The sequence below is a fragment of the Cygnus olor genome, chromosome 3 (assembly GCF_009769625.2).
Source record: "Cygnus olor isolate bCygOlo1 chromosome 3, bCygOlo1.pri.v2, whole genome shotgun sequence".
NCBI classification, from domain to species: domain Eukaryota; kingdom Metazoa; phylum Chordata; class Aves; order Anseriformes; family Anatidae; genus Cygnus; species Cygnus olor.
The window spans coordinates 119511753-119528355 of NC_049171.1; the positions used below are offsets into that span (position 1 = coordinate 119511753).

Consider the following 16603-nt stretch of genomic DNA (forward strand, 5'->3'; position numbering starts at 1 on the left):
TTGACACAATTATACTTATTATCCCCATGTTACCAGGATAGAAGCACAAACAACTTGCCAGGTTAGGCCAAGTGAATGCTAGACAGCTCTCGCTTGTTTCACGTGATCCCCTCTACAGTTTGTTAATATGCTGGATGTCTCCACAATACCATGTGAAAGAAGCTGCTGCTTTAGAAGTGTGCCAAAGTCTACCATGCAGATTCAGTGCATAAAACCATGCAGCCAGAAGCAAACTATAAATAGATCTTTAGAAGGAGAGAAAGCATTGGTTGCTTAAGGGAATATTTAAGTAAGCTTGCCTCTCTCCCAGAATTCATAAATATTTAAGTATTTCTGGTTCACACTTCAAAACAGTGAACAAGCAATCCAGTGAAAGAGTTAAACCTGATCGTGTGAGCTACAGTCATGACAAACAACAATTGTTTTTCCTCAGTGCTGCTTGAAAGAAGGCTGAAAATCTGAACAAATATTTTTGGCTGTTATTTGATTCTTCCTGGGTCGGGAAAATAGACCTTACTTTTTTTTTTTTTTCTTTTTAATAGACACTAGCAAATTTCTTCCCTTAACCAGAGCAACATCCAAGACCTCATGTTTTCAGCTAATGCTAAAATTCAAAAGGGGAGACACTGTAGATATCTTAGGATGAAAATACCTGTTCACAGGTTTGATCCCTCAGAGATATCCAAAGTGGCTTTGAAAGCTTTTCTAACAACATTAGTTTTCTAATATTAAGAAGCACACTGCCATATGTGATAGCCCTGCCGAAGTCAATGGGACTGTTCCTAAAGTAGGACACTATCCAGCAAGTTAAAATTTCACAATTTGTTCACATTTTGAACAATAAGTCCTTCCCAGAAAGGTTCTATCTAGTTACCATTTTGATAACCTAAGAATTGGAGGGAGACTGGAAGGAGAGAAGTGAATGGACAAATCAAAGAATTGGAAACTGTGGGTGAAGATGAAACAGATGCCTTCACCACTGAAAAAATACCATCAGAGTTAGTCAAACGCTTGGGGCAATGACTGCTGCAATTCTGTTTGAAACTGCAAGTACATAACGAGCAGTGTCTATGCAAGGGATTGCAGGTTGCCGAGGGAGTGTTTCCTTGATTTCCTAGAATGGCAGAATACGTAGAACAGATCTTTGCAAGCTGGTTGTCATCATATATTCTTCAGCGGCTGATTTCTGTTTGGCAGGATGTTGGGACAGAAAAATCCATGTCTCAGGGTCTCGAGGAGAAAAAAAAAGTAATGCCTCTTTCCCCAAAGTTGCCTACATTTTTTTCATATCAGAGGAATTATTATTCATTTCTAATAGCAACGAGTAATTTGGGAAGATATCAGCAGTAAGCTCCTTATAATGAGGTTCCAGTCTATTATTTTTCCTCCCTGCAGGCACAGCAGTTTCCAGGGATATTCTTCAGGAGCTTCAGATATGTAGAGGGAATAGACTGTCAAAGCCAAATTCTCATGTGAGGATTTGAGACAATTTTGCTTTCCAAATCTTAGGCAATAAGACGCCTAAAGAGAACAGGAGGTGGAGGGGGAAAAACAATTCTGCTATAAATTATTTTACCAGAGAGAATTTTGGTCCTGTCTTTGTGCAGACAGTGACTGTACTCCTTGTAAGAACAGTAACCCACTAACTTTAGCTATGAAAGAGAGGAAGCCTAACAATATCTTGTGAATTGATATTGTTGAGGATAAATTTACTGCCCTAACTCATAACAGAACCACCAAGAATGGAAAGTGAAGGATGGCCATGTTGCCTGTATCCTGTCAGCCCTGTCTATGTAGTAAAGCTTTACAAGTTATACAGGTGCCCATATTTTAACACTTCAATCCCTTCTGAAGTGCCTTTTATTTCTGTTCAAACCCTTTCCCAAACAACGTAGGATGACCTGAGAAAAGTTCCATGTGTGCATCTTAAACAGGCCTCATGGAAACAGAACTGTATCAGCGTACAGCCTGTGTGCTTTAGATCATACTGAACATGCCTCCCGTCTAACCTAAAACACATAATGGAGCATTCAGACAGCCTTATTTTAGGGACCTAAAATTAGTTGCTCCGAGTCACGCTTTAGAAGAACCTATTTTTGTCCCATACTATACAGGAAGCTTAAGTTCCTTGGCACTTCATTCAGATGCTGTCATTGCTCTTGCCCCCATCCTCCAAATAGGTAAACTTTTTAGAGCATTTATGTAATAGGTGTATTTCTAGTTTGTAGTCTTTAGGCTCATCAAAATGTTTCTTATATTTAGGCAGAGCAATGTTTCTCAGTTTTTTTAAATAAGGCAAAAGAGGTAACATATGTCTGCAGATGAGATTTTTCTAGCTACAAACAAGCACAGATGTGTTGTTTTTAAAATCTGTGCCCCTGTTTGTTTGATTAAAACTAGTGATTTTAATTGCATTCCACACACTTCAGAAGATTGTTCAGAATGACTAATCCTACTGCCATCTTGCTCATTGTTCCTCAAGAAAGTAATAACAGCAGTTGAGTTCCTAGGGGCAGGAGGAGAGACAAGCAGCTGTAATTACTGCTCTTCGCTGTTTATGCAGACAAGGAACTGCTACTACCCAAAAATCATTAGAGCAACTCTGTTTCCCAGGGGCAGGGGAGTAAACACTTTCACAGCAGGCTCTAATTACAGCCTTTTCTCATGTCCTTGTCTTGAAGGGATGGAGTAACTCCTTGTAATGAAAATGGTCTTGTTAGTCCAAAGACTTGCAGCTAGTAATTACAGATGCTTCTTCTGGGAGAAAGTATGTTGTTGCCATCTTGTCTGAAAGTGGGTGAGCGGGACAGCAGCAGCTTCCTGACTGCCTTTGGTGTCTGTTGGCATCTGCTTTGGGTGACCGACCAATTTAGAAACACAGGGATGAGAAAGCCTAAGGATCCTCATTGCTGACAACATCAAAAGCAAGCTATTCCACTTCATTTTTTTAGTGGTATTATGAAGGTCCTGTCGGATTTGGTTTTCTTTTCAAAATCCTAAAGTATATAGGAGTCTGTCACTCAAAAAAATCAGATTTTAACTTAGGTACTTTTAAGTACAGATGGGTCACTAAGAAAAACATACATGTAGGAAAAGTAGTTGCTTGAGATGTGGGATGGTAGAAACCACTGTTAAGGTTGAGTGACAAGTTTCCTAAATACTGATGACAGCACTTGTGTTATTTGACCTAAAGTAGCAAGCTGGCCAGTGAGGGAACGTATGATCAATGCGCAACGTGACTTAAGCCACTGTTAACAGTCAAAATTTCTCATGAATGGGAAGATTGTATTTTTTTTTCTCAACTACAACACTTGGATTCATCAATTCTCAGGATTTAATGCCAAAAAACAACAGGTGGCAACCATATTTAAGTTGCTCTCAATTCGTATTCCTCTTACTTAATAAGAGAGGAAAAAGCTGTTGATGCAAGTTGCACAGACTGGTTCCATGTTATGAAAGCTAGTCCTTCATCATGTGACTCGGGGACCAAATGTGCTTTTACACACTGCTGCAGCCAAAACATATTGCAAACTTCAAGAACAAATGTATTTTTGACTCACTTGGCAAAATGTATCATATTTTTCCTTTCAAATTGCAGAATGCCAGTGTACCAGGGGAAAAGGATTAGTTTTTTAATAATTAGCAAATGCAATTAGTAAATTAATCAACACGCAGAAAATACCTTGAAAATGCAAGGACTGTAAGTATGCTTGCTCTTATAATTGCAGATAGACTCAATCTCCTTTTTTCTCATTTTAGATTCTGAAAATGGGAATAATTTCTGAGAATAAGGGGGGTCAATTAAGTTGGTAGGATGACCGAGGTGCTGATAGCATACTTTGCACGTTTTTGCCTGAAAGGTAGGTGTTTCATTCTGGTGGAAAGCAATTGTGTGTCTGAGGTACAGTAGTCACACACCCTTGAGGTGGTTTGCTGGTTCAGTTAAATAGGCTCTCTGAGGCTGGGGGTGCTTATCCACATTGCAAAATACTTAAATGTGTGTGAACAATCAAGCTTCAGTTTTAACTTGAATAAGAAAGACCGGAAACTGCAGTAGTGTTTTGTGTGTGTGTGTGTGTGATAATGTAGATACGAAGCAAGAGTGCAGCTTTGAAGTTCCTTATGTATCTGCCAACTTCAATTTCAGAAAATTGGACTCTAATTTTGATTCTTTTTCTCCAAGTCCAAACAAACCCTGCATGCTTCAAATTTAATAAACACTTTCCCACACTGGCAACTGCTGTTTGAACAAACCACTATCGCAATCAAGTACAAAAGAAGAATTGCTTATAAATGGTAGAAAAAAAGTAATTTTAGATTTTTTTCAACTTCAAAGCACATCTAGAATATATTAAAAATATTTTTACTTATCCTTAAATGTGCATAAATTTATTACAGCTTCTGGGCCAGTAACCCTATTTATCATTGTCAGAATATGTGATAAAATTATTCATTTCATAGTGTTTAGCAACACCTTTTGTTTATTCCTGTTTTCACCAGCAGAATAGTAAACAAAATGTACTGCACACAGAAATTTGATCATAATCATGTTCTATTTTTAACTCAGGCCAAAAAGGAGAGAAATTCTCACACAAATTATTTTGCATAGGGTAGACAGGATGCCTCTGTGAAAGATGGCAATAACCTTCAAAACACACACACATACGAACTATAGTTGCAACTGTTCTGTAATAATGTAAGCGCTGATATACATAATCTACAAGAATATGTGATAGAAAATGTTGTAGGAATGGAAGCTCACTGTAAAAGTACTGAGCACAACACAAAATCGTCGTCCTTCCTCTATTAAAATTGTAGTTCTAGGAAAGCGGGAAAAGGTAGAATTAATTTTGTTTCTTCAAAACCTGCTTGAAAAGGCTTGACCCTTTGTAGTACTTCAGTCAAGGGAAATTAGCTGAGTATTTTATCCTGCTTTCATCCTACAACCGAGAACAATTATTTTCACTGAAGCATTGAGGAGTTATTTGATGCATTTAAGAAGTGATCATAAACTTTCACTTTCCTGAGATGTTACAGTAAAAATATTAGATGGGAGATCTACAAAGTAGCACAGAGCTTCCTTTTGGTGCCTGGGAAAACCTTGTCTATATAAGGCTGCTTTTGTAATACTTTGCTCGTGAAGAAAGTTACAGTGCTGATTATTTTGTGATGGCTGTAAATTGAGGTAGCGTCACTCTGCTCGAACAGGTGCATGCGAATTATTTCCTGTTGCACTGGATTTAAAAGAGAAATAACGTCTGATACAAAGGCACATAACAATATGGTGTAAAGGTACTCTTCAGGCAGATGCCATGAGAATGTCTGAGTGCCATAGCCTATGCCACATCAGTTTTTTATTACATTTCTCCTCTTTGTAGTATGTTCCATCGTTTAATCATTTTTTTTTCTATCAAATTTTAAGCAGGGCTAATTTGAGCATAAAGATGAGAAAACAGGATTTGTCCTTGTCCGTAGCCCTAAATCTAATACATTTGCAGCTGTTCAATGGTCACGATGTGATTCTTGAGGGGAAATTCAGTTAGCAATTATATTTAGTCGACAGCTGGAGATAACAGCTATCAGCACTACTTGTTATCACGTATCTGTCACAGGCTTCATCCTACACCCACAGAGACCAGCAGCAGGCCCGGGCAGCGCGGAGCTGTGCTTTACCAGCATTTTTATTTGGAATAAGCCTCTTAGCCGTTCTGCAGCCAGCCCCGTGACTAATTAGCCCCGGCACCCCCAAGGGGTGAGGACCGCCGGCCGGTTCTCTTCCCCCGGCAGCAGTTGGGGGAACGTTACGTTAGTAGGTTCGGACCGCGGCCGTTTTAATAAACTTTATTTAACCGCAGAGGCACGAAAGAAGCGACCTGGAAGCGGCGTCGGGCCCCACTCTGTGACTGGCGAGGCGGCGCGCAAATGGCGGCGCGGCGCGGCGCCGCCTCCCCTCAGGCGCGGCCGGGCCGGGAGCCGCCTTCCTCAGCCGCCACCGCCGCCTTCCGCCGTCGCGCCGGAAGGGAGCGGGGCGGAGCGGGGCCCGTACCCGGCCGCTCGGGGCTGTTCCGGGCCGCTCGGGGCTGTTCCCGGTGCGCCGTCCCCGGCGTGCCGTCACGGCGCGGCGCCGCCGTCTCAGCGCCGGGGGCCGAGCCGGGGCAGCGGCCGCGGCCATGGCGCCGCCTCAGAAGGAGATCGTGTACAACAAGCTGCTGCCCTACGGCGAGCGCCTGGAGGCCGAGGCCGGCCGCTTCCTGGCGCAGATCAAAGGCAACCTGGCGCGGGCCGTGCAGCTGCAGGAGTTGTGGCCCGGGGGCCTCTTCTGGACCAGGAAGCTCTCGACGTGAGTGCCCCCTGCCCGCCTCACACCGCGGCGGGTCGGGCTCCGGGAGAGGGGGGGAACCGAGCTTTCTGGGGGTGTCCCCGGGGTCTCCCGGGGCTGCGGGGCCGGGGAGGGTCGGGGCCCGCCGCCCGCCCCTGTCCCGCACAGCCCGCCACTAGCTCGGCGGAGGAAACCGGGGCAAAGGTGGTTTCGTTTCCTACAGCTCGCCTGGCTCTGAGAGCCTGGACGATTTCATGAGTCGGGAGGTTTTTTTATGTCGTTATTTCTAAGCTATTTATTTCTGAACGCCTACTTGACCACCTGTTTGACCTCTTGCCTTTTTAGGCAAGTTGTGCAAGATGTTATCTGCGTGTAACTTCTGCTTTAGGAACGCGAAGTCTTTCTCAAGACGGGGTATTTGTTGGTTCAGTGCTAGCAGGATTAAATTATGCCTTAATGCTCTGTAAACAGAGCCTAGCAGTAAGAAAAGCCCTACTATCTCGCCTCTGCTGGGGCACCGGACACTGCGTGGCTCCACCGTGTGCCTGTGAAGTGTTTTTAACACAATTTCAAAGAGCTTGAGTTCGATACAGTATCACTGAGCAGAGTGTAGGTTTCTCTTAACGAATTTTACAAAGCATACTTATGCTATTTTCATTGCCACTATTTTTGATGCTCTGGCACTGAAAATGGCATCAGATGGCAATGACTCCGGTAACTTCAATCAGTTAACCATATTTCTGTACGTTATTTTTGCTGTGATGGTATTTTCTCTGCGCTAGAAATGATGAACTATGTGCTTTTTGTAGAATTCAGAGATCCTCACTTAGAATTTTCCTTTTTTTATATATATATATATATATGTATATATAAACAACTAATTTAGAATTTAATACATACTAGGCAGTCAAATCTATTTGGTTCATCTGTATTGAAATGTAAGTCTTTATATTTGCCAAGAGGCATTCTTAGATAGAATTACATTGACGGTTGCAAAATGACTCACGTGTTTTCATTATGTGACAGTTTGAACCTGCTTGGAACTAGGTCAGTACTGTTTTTTTGAACTTCCCCCCTCAGCCATCTGGGAGCTTACACTGGTTTCAGTGATACCTGTTGCCTTTGGACTTGTAGAACTTCATATACTAATCAAGCTGAGATAAACTGTACTAGTTCTTACTAAGAGAAAAATCTATATTAGATACGTAGGCTAAATGTAGCGCACAATCCTACATGCTTTCAAAGGATTTACGTTAGAATTACCCTGGTAGTCATTCTGTAAATTGTAATTACTGTTACCAGTTTAGGCTTTAGGGCAGTGAATTTAGCCTGTTGAGAACTGCTGCTATGCTACTTTATGAATCACAGAAATGTCAGGAGGCTCTAATTTGTGGTTTTCCACCTACTCTTTGAAGTTCTAATTTATTGTGTGTTTTGCAACTTGTCCGATGCCTTTCAGTCCTAAGATTTCTTTGTGGCATATTATGTGCAGTAAGACTTGGAATATGTTTGGATGCAGGCAGGGAAGGAAACAGTGGCATCAGTTTAAAAATAAGCTGGTAAACTTAACATGAGAGAGGTGTTTTGCTCTTCAGCTGAACTTGACAACGTACTTCTGTGGGATTGAATACTTTTATTAAAGTTTAGGCCTAAATGAAATGCTTCCAAAGTATATAGTGTTCTGATTTCATACCTAAGTCAAATTACAGGATAATGAGAAAAAAATCTAATCTTTGTTGTCTGTTAATAGAGGGTAGTTCATCTCAGTGTCAGCTTAGTACCTTTTCCCTGCTGAGCAGCTCCAATAAATTTTACAGTTGTTTGATGGAGAAACGTAAAGGATCCTCATCATGGTGAGATCTCTGCTTAGCCTTGTTGCAAATATCTGAATCATAAAAGGCAGAATTTTCACAGTATTCTGTGGATTAAATTATAATTCAGAATCATGTCCAACATACCTTTAAACTAACGTTTTTTATCTGTTCATGAAATAATACAAACGTTTTTAGATGTACAAACGCATGATTAAGTGGGGAAAAAAAAAAACACGTGTATTATAAACTAGTGTAGTTGTACCTCCTCAGGTACCCTGCAACTTTATACAGCTATGGATGATCTCTGTGGAGTATGAAGAACAAAAGTGGAACTCAAATATTTTTTAATTTAAAAATTTTGAATATCAGTTTCAATTTTGTGATGACAGATGAACCTGAGATCTTCTGTTTCTTACACTCTCAACAAGTGAGCGTGACTTGCCCATAGTCCTTAAAGCAGCTGTTTCAGCTATCCAATGTCATGGTCTGAGTAAGAGGGGAAAAAAAGGGCAAAAATGGAGTTTATCAGGTGAAATGTCTGTAATCTAATTTGCATGATTTGCTGTTTATGTGTAATTTTTCATAACGTAAACAGATCCTTTTGTTGGAATGCATATACAGAGTGTGGTGAGAACTTTCTTGTGAGGACAGGAATAGAGCAGTTACTTAACTAACTTGTGACTTAGGGGAACTTCTTATGCAAGTCAAACTGTATGTACCTCAAAGATTCGTGTTCAAACCTAATCATTACCGCGAGACTCCTCAAACTTTGGCTAGTAAAATCTGTATCTTACAAAACACTAATCCTGTTGTGAAAGCAGAAGACTGAATGTCAGTTGTTGTATAACTTGTTACAATGTCCAAAAAAAAAAAGGCAAGTTGCATCAAAGTCATTTGCTTAAATGGACTTGCATCATACTTCTGCCTCTTAGGTCAAAAATAGGTTGCTGTTTCAATTTTTTCACTTTTTTACATTTTACTGAAAAATGTTGTGCATAGGTTTTGTTTTGTTTTGTTTTTTTTAAAGCATAGCCTGTAAATGAGGATATCAGTATAATATGAACATTTAACAGTTACAGTGCATGTGGTTGACTGCAGCCTGGGAAACACACGAGTGTCGTTCTGTACTTTTTACTTCAGTAGGTAAGGGTAGAATTTTTGGAGCTGAAGGAAACCGCTTCTGTTCCTGACAATGTTATTTTGTGTGTTTGCCAGGTACAGGTTTATTACAAAATTACACTTAAGTGTAAGGTAAGAAAAAATGGAGCTCAGCAGTTCTGAATTATGGGAAAGCCTGTCAATCAGACTTTGCTGAAATATTTTAATCACTTTTGCAATATAAATCTTTTTTTCATCTAACTATTCCTCTCCCATCTTTATCAGAAAAATGTAAGCCTTCTTTTGGATACATAATGGTTATGTGCACGTACGGTGTAAACATGCATGTGATTTAAGTGGTTTTGGTGAGCATGATTCATTGTTTTCAATACCATTTGTCAAAACAGCTTTAGGCCAATTGTAATCCTCTCCTGTGCATGAGAAATTGAAAGTAGATAGCTAGGAATTTAGGAGAGTGCTCTATGCAGCTTCGTAAGTGAAGGCAATTTTTAACTGTAGCAGAGCAGCCAACTTCTAGGGTAATTTAGGCTGTCTGCTTGGTACAACAGTACACTTCCTAAAAATAGGTCTATTGTAATTGTGGAGTGAGAGGTTGGGTACCTAATACTTTTAAAGGAGGGAATTGGGTTTGGGTTCTAATTTTATTTTGTGTATAGAGGCCTTGCACTCTATGCAGAAAGGATGGAGCTGCAGATAGAATTTTCACTTCCTAATAACCTTTTATTTGCTCATAGCTGATCTTCAAATCTGAACCCAGTGACCAGCACAATGTAGCACAATTTATTTATAATTTTTGCAGTTGGCTGATAGAGGTTGAGAGACGGTTTCCTTACAGAAGGAATCAAAAGGGCAATGGAATTAAGATTTCAAGTAACATCTCAATGTAGTATTGCCTGCCTTCTTACAGGAAGTTTTTGATTTGCAACAATTTAGTTCTAGAATTAAATTATTATTTTTTTCCATTAACTAACCCAGTACTTTTTTTTTCCTCAAGAGGAGCCACCATTTATATGGTGAACAAGCATATAGTGATTAGCCCCTAGCTGTCCTGCATGAAGAACTGGATATATTCTTGCCTTTAGTAGTGGGAGGATCCTCTCCTGAGGATACTTCCATTACATTTTGCTCATTTAATCTTGAGATAAATGTGAGTAGTCCCTTTCTAGAATTAAACATTTTCCGACTGTCATCTTAATCCAACTGTGCAGCAAGACAATAATTGATGGTTTTAAAATCTGCTTTTTCATGTACATAAAGAAGCTGCATTACGGGAGCAGTTTGGCGTCTAGCTCCATTTCCCAGGCATCTTTGTATTCAGTACATTACTTTGTATTGTACTCTTTCCTCTGTTTCTTAATTAAACAGCATTTGGTATAAGTAGAACTGGTGTTAGAAATGTCAAGAATGGTAACCATGCAAACGTTTTCTTTTTTGTTACATCCAGCAATGCTGACAGAGTCCCTGGATCTCTTGCGGAGTGTTTATTTGTAGTTATAATTTATTTTTTCAGGCTTCTGCAGTTTTGTTTTGTTTTCTTTAATAATACGTGAAGAAATTAAATCACTATTATTTGTTACTCTGTACCTAACATTATGAGAGTAGAGATGTACATGTTAAGTGTATATGACTGAACGACAACAAAATGGAAGTCGCAAAAGGTTAAAGTTGATTTCAGAAATGAGCTGTTAGTGTTCCTGTGTAGCTGGTGTGTTCTTTCTCAGATGTGTAGTGTCATGAAAAGTGTCTTTACCTTGTGTAAGTAAGCAGTTTGATCAGTGCATCCAACCGTCTTCCCCTTTTAATAAACAGTAAGGGAAAGCTAAGAGGAAAAAAATCAGTTGCACCTGTTGTTTTCTGAGGACTCTTTCTGCATTGTCTGTTTTATACATGTGGAAAGTGTAGCTGTTTGACTGTTTGGTCATTCTGTGGGTGGGTGGTGTTTCTGGCTGATCCACATACCTCCTGTGGTAGAGGAGTGGGTTAGTTTATATTTCATTCACTTCCTTCTGGGTGTGAAAGGAGTAAAACACATTGAAATGAACATTAGTGACAATACTGCTCAGTAAATGCAAAATCCTCTGTTGAAATCAATGGGAAAAAGAAAAAGGAAGTGACAAGAAGTGCTGTAGAAGCTCTTTTTTCTTCTCTGGAGACTAGCGATTATTGGTTTCCCCAAGCCCCGCAGCTGTCCCACTGTGTATTCAAAGGAAGCTGGAGGAGGAAGATTGGAAAAAAATGTTAGAAGGAAAAAGCAAGGCAACTTACCAAAAGGAGTCAGTTTCCTGGAATAGATAAAGTTACTAGCTGTGGGTGATCCTGGCAGATGAGTGTTGTTTGTTGTTTGTTTTTTTTTTTTTAAGTTGAGAAATGGGGAAGTGGTGGAGTAGAAAAACCTACTCAAGCTGTTGTCCCTATCCTGTGTGCTCTTGTGGCACTGTAAAGTATGCCTCGTGTGTTTTAGTGAGGGACCTGAACTTTATTTCTATGTGATCAGTTTTCGCACTGGAAGGGCTGTGAGGAGTAAAAGCTTACAGAGAAACACGAAGCATTTGAAAGCAAAACAGATAATAACAAACTGAACTTCTCAGTGTTGCAGGAATCAATTTCGGAAAACAAATTCAGCAATCAAGACAGTGAGCTTTGGTTTTGTTATTAGCTCAGTAGCTGCTTATATTTGCCCCTCTAAGAATTACCTAGGCTGTATTACATCCACATAGGTTTCTTTCAGAGATCATCTTTTCATGTGGTGGTTCCTGTGTAGGCATTTTGTAGTGTTTGCTCTCCCACATACCAAATAAGTGGTGTGAGATCTGGCATTCTTCACATTACTAGAACAAGCCTCAATGCTCCACTGGTGTATATTTAACAATGAATCAACCCAAGCTCTACTGAATCTTTTAAACAAAAACAATAAACAGGCTTCTACAGACCTTGTTTTGTAAGGGGTTGTATCTTGTACGCTTTGTCTAACAGCTACTTGGAGGGCAACGTATTAGTAGTGTTTCTTATGACCCTTTAAGGAGGGTAGTTGGAGCAGTAATACAAAGGAAAAGTGTGCTTCTCAGGTGAGTAATAAATTGTAGTGGCGTGATGTGTAAGATGCTGCACTAGAACCTTATGTAACTTTTGTTGGAGGAGGTTATTTTTAAAAAGTTAAATGCATTCCTTTTTTCAATCTATGCTTGAAAATAGCAAGCAGCTCTTCTAAACTTAGTCCTAGTGGAACTATACCTTTTAAAAATAGTAAATAAAGGGACAGTAGTGAAGCACACCACCAGCAAAGGTCAGTGTCTAAATAAATTGATTAGCCTTACTGGAAGCTGTCAGATTTGGACTTAACTTGAAACTGATTTTTTAAATTAGCTTCTACATTGTGTCCTGTCTCCTTTTTAAAGTGCCCCACCTGAAAAGGATAGAGTACAATAAAACTGCTTGTGTGACGGTGTTGCTTTTTTTTAAAAAGAGGAAAATAAGTACAAGGGGATGTAGAGAGTCTAAATTCAGTAGTTAGTACATTTTGAGCTGAGGTGAAAGAATATAGTCATTGTTTTTGTGGTACCTGGTGTGAACATTATGTTATGCTGTTTGTGGAATCTTGGAAGACAGCAAGCTGTCCTTGTTTTTTTTTTTCCTGGTTATTTATTGTAAGTAAAGCTTCCTTTACCTCATTGGTTTAAAAACAGATCATGCTTTTGCTACATAACTGCTTTTTAGCATAATTCCATTTTTTATAACTACTTAGGGTTCTTAAGTTGCTTTTAAGCTCACAAAAGAAACTTCAGTTAAATTCCAATTTCCCCTTAGGAGAAACTTCACACAAATTATAATTTCAGAGGACCCTATAGTGATTAGGAATGCTACCTGCCAGTATTTACGAATTCTTTAAGGTTTGTACTTTATAGGTACAATAAATATCCGTCTTCCTGGCTAGCAAAAAGAAGTACTAAATTTAGTGTTAGGATTGCCCCTGGTTATAAATCAGTTTTTCTTGAAAGAGTTATTCTAATTTCTGAGCATTGAAGAAAAAAAAAAAACACATAAAAATGACAAAAAAAAATATGTATAAAAGACTAGTCAAACTATGCCAGAGATAAAATCTGGACATTATGTTAGGTAGTACTTTATTGGATCATTCTTCAGTTTTTTTTCCCCAGTGGTTGGTTTCAGGTATCAAAATATTCCCTTGCTAGATATCTTTTCAAATCTATCAAACAGGAACTTAAATGAGGTTTTCCCTTGTTTCATTAAACAGTAAGCCAGGCAGGATCTGGCTCGGGTCTTAGCTAAAAGGAACATGCTCAAAAATATTGCTGACTCATCTTGTGTTTTGCTTGCAGATACATCCGGTTATATGGGAGAAAATTCAGCAAAGATGATCACGTGCTTTTTATCAAACTGTTGTATGAGTTGGTAACAATTCCAAAACTGGAGATCAGCATGATGCAAGGATTTGCACGCCTGTTAATAAACCTGTTAAAGTAAGTACGGATTTCTGATGACTGCTGAAATTTTCTTCTCTAAGTAGTTGATCGCTTCACTTGCTTCATGTTGTTAGATACTTCAGTGCAATAGTATGTTAGTAACCTGTAACACAGGTGACTTCACTTAATCCACCCTGCACAGATGATCTTGATTAGAAAGAGTTTGCATTATGTATACACCTTTCCCCTTTCAAAGCTCTATGTGTGGTTTTGAAAGTGAAAGAATGTCAGTTTTTCAGTATTAGGAAAAGGAAGCACCCCAGAGAGCTAAGTGTTAAGGCTGAATCCCAAACAGGGAGGAGGTGAAGACCGTCTCACAACTTGATATGCTTATTTCACTTAGTCAGACTTTTGTTGAAGACCTTGACTATTTGAGGTCATAAAGAAATTCTGTAAGTGGTTGGGTTGTAAATTCCCTGACCTCCCTGCAGTTTATGCCAAATGCTGAAGAAGAGCATGATTCAAAGCAGTATTCCTGATCTGGGCTATTTTGGTGTGCAGTAGGTCAGCGTAGATGTTTAATCCTGAAGTGCTCCGTGTTTTCTTATATTAGGAAAAAAGAACTGCTTTCCAGGGATGATTTAGAGTTACCATGGAGACCACTTCATGAAATGTTGGAAAGGATATTATACTCCAAAACAGAACATCTTGGATTAAATTGGTTTCCCAAGTAAGTTTGCATTTTAAAACCTAAGTACTTTTTATGCTTGAAAGCACAGTTACAAAGGTACTGTTAATATCTGTAATTAGGTATACTGTAAATATTTTTGTTTATATTTCATGAAATTGATTTCAGTAAGTGCATGTGAGGCTACAATAATTGATGGCGGGATATACATGATTTATGTTTGTTACTGTTCCTTTCTGAACATAATCAAGTTCACTTCTAAGTACACTGAAACAGGGTCTCCATCAACTTGCTTTCTGTCTGTGACTATTCAAGTATTATCACTGACTCCTTTTACTGAATAGGGGATCCCATTGCTGAAATGTGACACAAACAGAAAATATCTGTAGCTTTGTAACTTGTCACCCAGCACTTGTCTTATGGCTACATAGCTGGAAAAATAATTTTGCTAATTGTACTATTTTGCAAAGTTGCACTATTTTGATAATTGTAGATGCTATTTCTAAGTGAGAATCCAAAAGAGCAGAGCCTTTTTCATGCGTATGCCAGCACAAGTGTCTGTGGGGGTGTTGGCTTGACACTTTTCATTTACTGTGTGAGAAAATTGTGTAGTGGGGAGGGAGGTTAAGCTGGGACGAAGCTACCAGTTGTGATGGTCTGTCTAGCTTCTAGCTTTTATTAACAGCATTACATATCAGACACTCCATCTAAAAATGCAGTGCGATTTGTTCTCATACGGTGCTTTTTGTTTTGGTGTTTTTTCAAGTCAATTTTGAGGGGTATCTTTTTGGTGGATGTTGAGATATTTTTAAAAGCTGGGTTAATTTGATATATAGCTGATAATTTAACTACTCTCTTAATTTTTTTTTACATTCAGTTCATATCGACCAGGCTTGTCTTCACCTAAAACATTTGTGCTTAATGTATTACATAGGTGGTAAGAATGACTTTTTTTGTTCAGCTCTGGCCGATGTGTAATCTTCTGCATGTTCTGTTAGATTGTAACACTTGTCACACAGGCATAATTTTCTGTGTAAATAATTGTATTGGAAAACCAATGTTAACATTCCACCACTGTTTATGAGAATGTCGCACTGTATGTAAGCCTTTCTAATTGGGGAACAAGAGAGCGTGTGTGAAGTGGCTGATAAAGTGGCTATTCGCTAACTAATTTAACCAGCATATGTATTTTGAGGGTCTACGAAAGGCAAGCTTTACAGTTGAATTAGTGTCTGAATACGGACAAAATCAGTATTTGTGTAGGAGTGCATGTCACTGTGTAAGTTTACCTTACTATTAAAAACTATGAAATCATGGAAAGTGCTTTAGCAATGAGGTAATAGGGCCTGGAAAATGACTTGGGGACAACCTTGTAGTTGTCAAGTGTGAAACCAAGCTTCTGTGTTGGCAGAGTCCATTGTGACAGTGGGAAACCATATCAGAGGGTTTCATGAATACATAAGTTCAGAAATAGTTTAAAAGTGATACAAGTGGAAGTAGTCAGCAGAGAGAAATTTTAGGATTGCAGTGGTTTGATTTGGGGTATATTTTGCTTGTATTTTTTAAAAAAAATCTTTAGTTGTACTAGTCAAATAAGATACTGGTTTTTTGGCTCAGCATAGTTAGAAATTCACTAGAATAATACCATTTGTGAAACTATAGCTGGTTCTCTTTTAATTGTCTTAATTTAAACTCTAATAATGGAATGTCTGCTGTAGGGTTAGAACATCGCTTCAGGCCTGAATCCTTCCCGAAAATTTGAAAATGATGCTTTTGCTGCTTTTTGATAATATAAGAGTCAACAGTGTAGGTTTGTATTTTATTGCTTTAACTGAAGCATGTTTCTCTTTGAAAGTGCAGAAAAAATAGATTTACAAATTAATATTGTGATGTCCTTCCTAAATGAGGAAAACAGTTGTGTGGTGCCAAAATGATGAGTAGTGTTAGGGTTATGGTGGTGTTGGCTGTTTTTAATGTGTCCATTTGATGAGGTGTAATAACGTGATAATCCTTCACGTAACAAGGAGGAACTGAAAGCAAAGAAAACTGAAAGGGAGGAGGAGTTTTCCTTTATCATTAAATAAACTGCTTCAGTAATTAATAGGATAATATAATAGTATACCTACCAGCATAAGTTACTTTGTTATATTTGTTTTAGAAAGGTTTTAATGCCTTTTCCAAATGGTCAGCATTAAATAGTTGAGCAGGAACAGGAGGACAAACTGTAGTGGGCTGTGGATCC

The 16603-nt window shown here is 39.0% G+C and overlaps 1 protein-coding gene across 2 annotated transcripts in view; it reads left to right on the plus strand.

The window, feature by feature from the left end:
- PSME4 (proteasome activator subunit 4) overlaps positions 1-16603 on the plus strand; it is a 70770-nt gene that overhangs the window by 2769 nt on the left and 51398 nt on the right. Inside the window, exons 1-3 of one of the 2 annotated variants that reach the window (XM_040554081.1) lie at positions 6004-6340; positions 13590-13730; positions 14287-14403. In XM_040554081.1, the coding sequence (XP_040410015.1) occupies positions 6171-6340; positions 13590-13730; positions 14287-14403 (428 nt within the window). In that variant the 5' untranslated portion in view covers positions 6004-6170. Of the gene's footprint in view, positions 1-6003; positions 6341-13589; positions 13731-14286; positions 14404-16603 lie in introns of those variants that run through there. The other variant, XM_040554082.1, reaches the window with a different exon arrangement.